The sequence below is a fragment of the Haliotis rubra genome, unplaced genomic scaffold (assembly GCF_003918875.1).
Source record: "Haliotis rubra isolate DU_JTF1 unplaced genomic scaffold, ASM391887v1 Scf2335, whole genome shotgun sequence".
NCBI classification, from domain to species: Eukaryota; Metazoa; Mollusca; class Gastropoda; order Lepetellida; family Haliotidae; genus Haliotis; species Haliotis rubra.
Window position 1 is genome coordinate 25419 of NW_025766376.1, and position 8773 is coordinate 34191.

Below are 8773 nucleotides of genomic sequence, written 5' to 3' on the forward strand. Positions count from 1 at the left end.
TCTGTTCTATAACCCCATCACACAATGATGTCATGTTCGTTTTCCTTTTTCTGTACGTTCAGACGCGAAATCTTTTGGTATGAAAAATGAAAATGTTAACGAGTTAGGCATTTACTTGTTGGTAGTACCTGAACCTGTTGTCGTACCTCCATCTTATACATCCTGATGGAGTCTACTCCATTACATTATTCACGTATGTTCCATTCATATATCCAGATAAATATCTTGGTGAAGAAATCATGGGTAATAGCCTGAATGACGGTCAGTACAGACAACGCAACGACCTCTGTCTGAATGCCTAAAGTCACCTGCCTTGTGTGCCTCATTGAAACGATTGAGTCTGTCCGGCGTTCAGTATTCACCTGTATATATACAACAGATTACACTCCATACAACAATATATCATGTAATATACCCTTTTGATACTACAATCTTCTAATGTGAATATTATCCGTTTATGATGAAAGTTTACAGATATATATTATGTTCAATATTTGTTGATTTTAGTGTTTCGTGATACCATCATAGGTTTTGTGGAGTTTAACACTGGCATTAGAATGTCCAAAACTGTGCATATTGAGACTTGTTATTACACAACCTGCATATTTGATCTGAATTTATAAAAATGATATATATTTGTATTGATGCTCTTTTTGTTTTTTTTGTTGGGTTTTTATTGCCATAGAAATGTGTAGGTAAGTCATATATGTGTTTAGTTTATCATATTTATTAAAAGCGAGACTCGAGACTTACTTTCAGGAACCAACCCACACAGGACACGGCGAGTGAAAATACAATCAGTTCATTAGACAACCACTGACCCTATATATAATATAGTCACTTAACAATAGGGATGTGTACAAACAATCACAAGAACACGTTGAAAATAAGTTAGAAGTAAGTATATTCATTAGATGACATAGATGCATTACAGAGGATACTTATAACATACGACACGATACACGTCTCATGGAACATTACAGAGGATACTTACAACATAGACACGATACACGTCTCATGGAACATTACAGAGGATACTTACAACATAGACACGATACACGTCTCATGGTACATTGCAGAGGATACTTACAACATAGACACCATACACGTCTCATGGTACATTACAGAGGATACTTACAACATAGGCACGATACACGTCTCATGGTACATTACGTACAACATAGACACGATACACGTCTCATGGTACATTCCGTACAACATAGACACGATACACGTCTCATGGTACATTACGTACAACATAGACACGATACACGTCTCATGGTACATTACGTACAACATAGACACGATACACGTCTCATAGTACATTACGTAATACAGCAAGTTACATAGGACTGCTTGTTGTTTGACGCCGCAATCAGCTGTAATCTAGTTATATGGCTGCGGTCTGTAAATAATCCAGTCCGAGCCAGACAATCCAGTGATCAACAGCATGAGCATCGATCTACAGTTGGAATACGATGACATGTGTCAACAAGTCGGCGAGGCCGATTACGACGAGCATGGGTTGCTGAAAAACTAGGGTGTGCGGTGTTCTGTAGGGAAGTGAAACTCTTGACGATTTTCTGAAAATGTTGCTTCATTTTATCGCATTGCTTCCCTTGTTTGTAAATTTCAAACTCGATTTTGTGGAGTCCAAAGATTTCAGATCATTATGATTACATCAGTTGACATTGCCCGACTCGTTGGATGTGTGTTAGTGTGTCTTGTTCTTGCTTTGTTTCGTCCCAATGGCTCCTACCAGGAAGGGGAAATCAAACAAAGGAATTATATCATTCGGCTATTATCCGTCTTGCTACATGGCATTTCCAAATAGCATGGCAAATGTTTTGTGTTTTCAGTGTAGAATATACACTACAACACGGGAGGAATAGAAAGACGTAGTAGTAGCAGTTATAGTAGTAGTTTTGTAGTTGTAAACTTCGTGTTGTTTTGACTGGTCGAGAAACATGGCTGGCCATAAAGTTGGTGACCTTGATGATTCAGTTCTTTTCTGCTGTGACACTTTGAACACATACTTACTCTTTACATGTTTCAACGCTAATATCAGCAGCTCAAAGAAAACACAACCAGCTCCACATCCTGCATGCAGGAGTCTTACTGTTATATTGAGGATCAAGTATCTACACTTGTAGGGTCACACAATGACGGGTCTGTCCCAACACATGAAGAGTGGCAAATGCCAGCAAAACTGAAGTGATAAGTTCTTGTTCCTTCCCTGCACACTCGTCACGCTGAAGATCCGGGTTCGATTCCCCAATACACAGAGGAGTCATGTGAGAAGCGACTTCGTGCTTAATCTTCATTTTTGTAAAGCTGTGAATGGACACACATCCATCACAACATACTCAGTCCAGAACGGGAGGGTACATAAGACCGGGTGGGCACATGACTCCTCCGTTCCTGAACTACAATCAAACCTCACCTTATATGTAAGTCTCGTTTGATTTATTAATTCTACCTCGTCATAATATGAGGTCACTAGGGAGTCACGTAAGACCTCAAAGCTGTGTCCATGAACAGAAATAACGACAAGTTCCATTGTGTTAAAACTGTGTAATTGCAAGAACAAAGTAACACTTGTTACATCGAATTCACAATCTGATGTATTACAGACATAAAGTGCAATGTTATTGATAAACTCACTTGTAGCCTCAAATGCACTTAATGCTTCGGTTTAACTGAAGATAACATAAAATCACAAAATTTTGGTGTGGTTGTCTCAACCGATTTCTTGTTATTTTTACTGAAAGTGTTGGTTCTAGCGTTCACATGAAACACACACGTTGAGGCAGATGTTTGCATACTGTTGATTTCCAAAGAATGAAATGTTTGACACCTTTGTCCAGTCAATAAAGCTAACAACATCACTGTCTTGAGGGTTAACTCTTTGAGGCCGAGTTTCACAGCTGGAGACTCAAAATGATGATGATTTAAAACAATATCCACATCCCAAATTAAACCATGGCGGGGAAGAGACGGTTTCATTTCAAAAACTCCTTTTAAAAGTTTTTTAACCAAGAAATGTTCTCCAAATGAAACACCATCAGGGAGTGATATCACTGAAGATAAAGCACTGCGGGCTGTATTCACTGCACTATAGCCCAATCCATCATATGCTAGATCTGCTAGAAAGTTAATCCCATCCTCTAGACATAGTGTAAACAGATTAATCTGCCTTGAATCACAATAAATTTCCCACCTTGTAAGGTGTGCCTTTCCTCCAACACTTGCTGATTTCTCTAGCGTTCCGAGATAGGTGTCTCTCGCACAAGGATTTCCTGACAAGTGGCACACCATTAACTGCAGTGCCCTGTGCATCAGGTGAATCTCTGCTGGCTGTTGCACTAGGCGAAGAAGGGATTCTCCTCTGGGAAGGATCAAGGGATCTTCGATCAGAAGGCGGATCAACATCGGGAACCAAACCTTGGTTGGCCAGTAGGGTGCAACCACCACACCCGGTGCCCCGTCCCGGTCCAGTAGGGTGCAACCACTACACCCGGTGCCCCGTCCCGGTCCAGTAGGGTGCAACCACCTCACCCGGTGCCCCGTCCCGGTCCAGTAGGGTGCAACCACCTCACCCGGTGTCTCGTCCCGGGCCAGTGGGGTGCAACCACCACACCCGGTGCCCCGTCCCGATCCAGTGGGGTGCAACCACCACACCCGGTGCCCCGTCCCGGTCCAGTAGGGTGCAACCACCACACCCGGTGCCCCGTCCCGGTCCAGTAGGGTGCAACCACCACACCCAGTGCCCCGTCCCGGTCCATCTTCGGAAGGGTTTGAGCCAGGACACTGAAAGGAGGAATTATGTAGACGCAATCAAAACATGACCAAGTTCAGTCAAAACATGACCAAGGTAGTGAGAATGCATCAATAGCAAAAGCATTTGGGTCTGGATCTACATCAGGCTTAACCTTCAGTATGTCAAGAGATTTTCTCAGTAATTTCTTATCTAGTTTCCATTCTTTCTTTTCCTGTTTAAGCGTGACTCAGCGTCCACAGATATATTCTCTACACCAGGAATGTGAGCAACTGAAATCCAAATATAATTTCCAATGCAAAAATCCTAAATCATTTCGGTAAGTTGATTGCACGTTTCTGAATGACTAGTGTCCATGTGATTAATAGATGACACAGCTGTGGTGTTATCCATCATTGCTCTTACCTGTGTACTGATACATTTGACCTCGCCAAATAAATCTGAGAGACTTTCTGTGTTCCTGTGCCATGCGACATGAATAGTAAGCATCTTTGAGATCAATAGACGCCATCCAATAGTTTCTTCTTACCAATTTTAGAACTGAATTCAGTGATTCTATTTTAAACTGCAAGTACACTACTTGTTTATTCATTGCTTTCAGATTCAATATCAATCTATGTGATTGCTGATGGTTTGTTTTTGCAAACCAGGGTGAGTTCATCATTGTCAAGTTGGTCATTATCGGACCTCTTGGTTTTATCCGTGTCGCGATCCGCCATTTTGAGTGTGTCCGATCAACACGGTGACAATGCAATATTTTGACTAGATTCAAGTCAATAAGGGTACAGTGAAACTTTCCTTAAAATTTTGTGTACCCCGTGGTTTCAACAAACCAAGAAAATAACGAACTAGATGAACCAGGTTCTGAGTTCATCTACCACTTCACATGAAGAAATGTGAACAGCGTCTGCTCACCTCGAAAGCTTACGGGGCAATGAAGATTAAGCACGCGGTCGCTTTTCACGTGACTCAGTAGTGACGAGGTAGAACCATACTCACTCACTCACTGACATGGAAGAAGCCTGACCAGGCGAAAGGTCCTCACGTCCACGTGTCTCTTGTGTCTGAATGCGACAAGTGTTTCAAGCATGTTATATCGAAATGGGTGTTTGAAATAACTATCAATGTTTCCTTAATTCAAATCTCAGGATAATACATGGAAGCTCCCTTCACGTGAATTCCAGATTAGGATGACAAGAGACTAAGCTGCATGTGAGTGTGGCTTAACGCCACGTACTGAATACTATTCCAGATATATCATCATATAAGTTACACATGTGACGAAAGCCGGACAGTATGCATTTTTGCGAAACCATTCATGGGTATGGCACAGACCGACCTAAAAACAACCGCGACGAGCCAGGACGCATGCTATAAAGGTGTCTCCAAGGGAAGCAACTCTGCGTGCGTTGATGGCTGGGTGCCCCTCCCCATCCTGGTCCACAGATCGGTCATCATGAAGCATTGACCTTTTGGTGTTTCCACCAAAGTAGCAAGTACATAGACTGCTCATAGAACCATTTCCTCCAATACACTGCAGACAAAAGGTTGGCAGTGAGTAAAGTCTGGAATAATTTTGTTTTGGTTTATGAAAATGAATTCGTTAGGTAAATAAAAGAATACTACCCAGTCACTTTCAATAATTTTGGATTGGCTTTCCAGAGGTCAAACGTACCTGAATATTTATAATAATTTAATCTAATTTCCTATAATACCAATAGATGGTATTGAGAATGATTTGACGGTATTACTGGTACCCAGGTATAGCGCAATATGCTTTTCAAGTCGTATTTCAAACTTCTTTCTGAAAACCGTTATATTGGATAAAGAACAAATCATCTTTATGGTTTGAATTAAAACCTCCTACACAGACTTTCATTCACACCAAATGTTTTCCGCCGTTATTCAGTGACGAAACGGTATACTATAATATTATACATTGTATGAAAAAGAAAATAGAATCCCTGACTATGTAACCTAATTTTGACATTGATGTTATCAGAACCATATCATATATGTTTAGGGACTTATAATGTAGAAAATAGGATTGACATGCACAATCAGTGTCACTCACTGTCAAACACTCACTGTTCCCAATATATCACAAGGTGTATCGTAATATATATTGCAAGACAAGTTATATTTGCCAATACACAGCCCCAGTGTTGGGTTGGCTGTATCTATAAATCAGACGTTCACTGTAAATACCGTGCTAGTACTGATTCCCAAGTTGAACCAGATGTTCACTGTGATACCGTGCTAGTACTGATTCCTAAGTTGAACCAGACGTTCACTGTAAATACCGTGCTAGTACTGATTCCCAAGTTGAACCAGATGTTCACTGTGATACCGTGCTAGTACTGATTCCTAAGTTGAACCAGACGTTCACTGTAAATACCGTGCTAGTACTGATTCCTAAGTTGAACCAGACGTTCACTGTAAATACCGTGCTAGTACTGATTCCCAAGTTGAACCAGATGTTCACTGTGATACCGTGCTAGTACTGATTCCTAAGTTGAACCAGACGTTCACTGTGATACCGTGCTAGTACTGATTCCGAAGTTGAACCAGACGTTCACTGTAAATACCGTGCTAGTACTGATTCCCAAGTGGTATCAGACGTTCACTGTTATACCGTGCTATTACTGTTTCCCAAGTTGAACCAGATGTTCACTGTGATACCGTGCTATTACAAATTCCCAAGTTGAACCAGACGTTCACTGTTATACCCTAGCTTCCAGATTTTGTTTCTACCTCTCTGGGCTCGATTACATTTTAATATTCCGGAAAAGGGCGAGTAATTTCCACTCCAATCTTGTCTCCCAGTCTACGTTTAGTCACCAGCACACTACTGCCTTCACATGAATGACAACAGAACCAATACACAGAATGAAATATCAATACAACACCGTTTTACAGCGTTTACATCACTGACACAAGGCAACTTACACTGCGGTGATGATCACCCATACCTCGAGTTCCGGTAGACTGGCCATACCTCGGTCATGTTGACTTGACTAGGGCTTACGAGATACTAGAAGGTGTATACTGAGCGGATTATATTTCGCTTCCTCTTGAGACAATGTGCCCTTGTCAGAGAACAGCCTCAATCCGGCTCCTATGACTAAGGCGTGACATGAAACCAAACTCCGTGTGCAGCACGGCAAACTTGACAGTGTGGTCGGCATCAGGTGGAGAAACTTCACCGTCATGGACGGACATTTACGTTTTCTGGCCACTGTGGTGATTTCAGTTATCGCTACGGTAAGTAAACTATAGTAGATCACTGATTTGGATCTGTGTCGTAGTTTCAATGAAGTTCAGGTTTCTGTGTGAATGTCACTTTGTTACAGGGCTGGGTGTTGTTGGACTATGTGCTGATCAGTTTGTATTGGAAGCGTATTATATGGCATGCCATAAACAGAAATATCCACCTGACTACCTTTGCTCGACATTTAAAGCTAAACCTCGCTGGGATCCTTCATATATTGACGCAGGAACTTTTGAAACTTGAGGGTTTTCACCACAAGATTTCGCCCTAGTGGAAATATAGGTAAACAAAATGATCTTCAGTGAGAACGGTTGGTGCTTCTGGTGCGTGTCCTGTATGGGTATTCTTCATCGTACAATCCCACAAAAGTGTGATAGGGTGGTAGTGTGGTAGGTCGGTAGTGTGGTAGTGTGGTAGTGTGGTAGGGTGGTAGTGTGGTAGGTCGGTAGTGTGGTAGTGTGGTAGTGTGGTAGGGTGGTAGTGTGGTAGTGTGGTAATGTGGTATGGTGGTATGGTGGTATGGTGGTAGGGTGGTAGGGTGGTAGGGTGGTAGTGTGGTAGTGTGGTAGTGTGGTATGGTGGTAGTGTGGTATGGTGGTAGTGTGGTAGGGTGGTAGTGTGGTAGGTCGGTAGTGTGGTAGTGTGGTAGTGTGGTATGGTGGTAGTGTGGTAGGTCGGTAGTGTGGTAGTGTGGTAGTGTGGTAGGGTGGTAGTGTGGTAGGTCGGTAGTGTGGTAGTGTGGTAGTGTGGTAGGGTGGTAGTGTGGTAGTGTGGTAATGTGGTATGGTGGTATGGTGGTAGTGTGGTGGGGTGGTAGTGTGGTAGGTCGGTAGTGTTGTAGTGTGGTAGTGTGGTATGGTGGTAGTGTGGTAGTGTGGTAGTGTGGTAGTGTGGTAGTGTGGTAGGGTGGTAGTGTGGTAGGGTGTTAGTGTGGTAGGGTGGTAGTGTGGTAGGGTGGTAGTGTGGTAGTGTGGTATGGTGGTATGGTGGTATGGTGGTAGTGTAGTAGGGTGGTAGGGTGGTAGTGTGGTATGGTGGTAGTGTGGTAGTGTGGTATTGTGTTAGGGTGGTAGGGTGGTCACTCGACGTGCTTGTACTGTACCATGTCGTCACAAACAAGCCGTTTTGACTTCCCACAAAATAACTGCACTTCGTGTGCTCGTCTACTCCTATATTCAACTTGAGTTTTGCTAACCCGTGAATATTCGGGTTAGAATGAACCTTCAGTAACCCATGCTTGTCGTAAGAGGCGACTAACAGGATTGGGTTGTCAGGTTCGCTGGCTTGGTTGCCAAATGTCATCTGTTGCCAATTTCGCAGATCGATGCTCATGCTGTTGATCACTGGATTGTCAGGTCCAGACTCGATTAGTTACAGACCGCCGCCATATAGCTGGAATATTGCTGAGTGCGGCGTAAAACTAAACTCACTCACTCACTTGAGTTTTGGTAATTTCTGTTTCAGAGTGAGGGACAAACAACGAAGACAATAGGGAACCTCACGCTGGTCTGTCGCCCGGGTGAGTAGCTGGCACATTACACCTGCGATGGACCGTTGTGTATTCACGCTGGTCTGTCGCCCGGGTGAGTAGCTGGTACATTATACCCACGATGGACCGTTGTGTACTCACGCTGGTCTGTCGCCCGGGTGAGTAGCTGGTACATTATACCCACGATGGACCGTTGTGTACTCACGCTGGTCTGTCGCCCGGGTGAGTAGCTGGT

At 43.0% G+C, this 8773-nt stretch overlaps 1 protein-coding gene across 1 annotated transcript; it reads right to left on the minus strand.

Moving 5' to 3' along the window:
- Positions 1-2559: 2559 nt before the first annotated feature.
- LOC124278248 lies at positions 2560-6777 on the minus strand. The gene is made up of 2 exons (XM_046713967.1): positions 6728-6777; positions 2560-3810 (listed from the first exon to the last, which is right to left on the minus strand). Exons 1-2 carry the CDS (start codon positions 6746-6748, stop codon positions 2683-2685), a joined length of 1149 nt encoding a protein of 382 aa, XP_046569923.1. The 5' UTR covers positions 6749-6777; the 3' UTR covers positions 2560-2682.
- Positions 6778-8773: the final 1996 nt, after the last annotated feature.

Excerpts from the sequence above, each read along its gene's own strand:
- LOC124278248 (XM_046713967.1), bottom strand. The coding sequence starts at position 6,748 with ATGGGTGATCATCACCGCAGT. Across the intron at positions 3,811-6,727 it reads TGGGTGATCATCACCGCAGT|TGTCCTGGCTCAAACCCTTC; the intron begins GTAAGTTGCCTT and ends TCCTCCTTTCAG.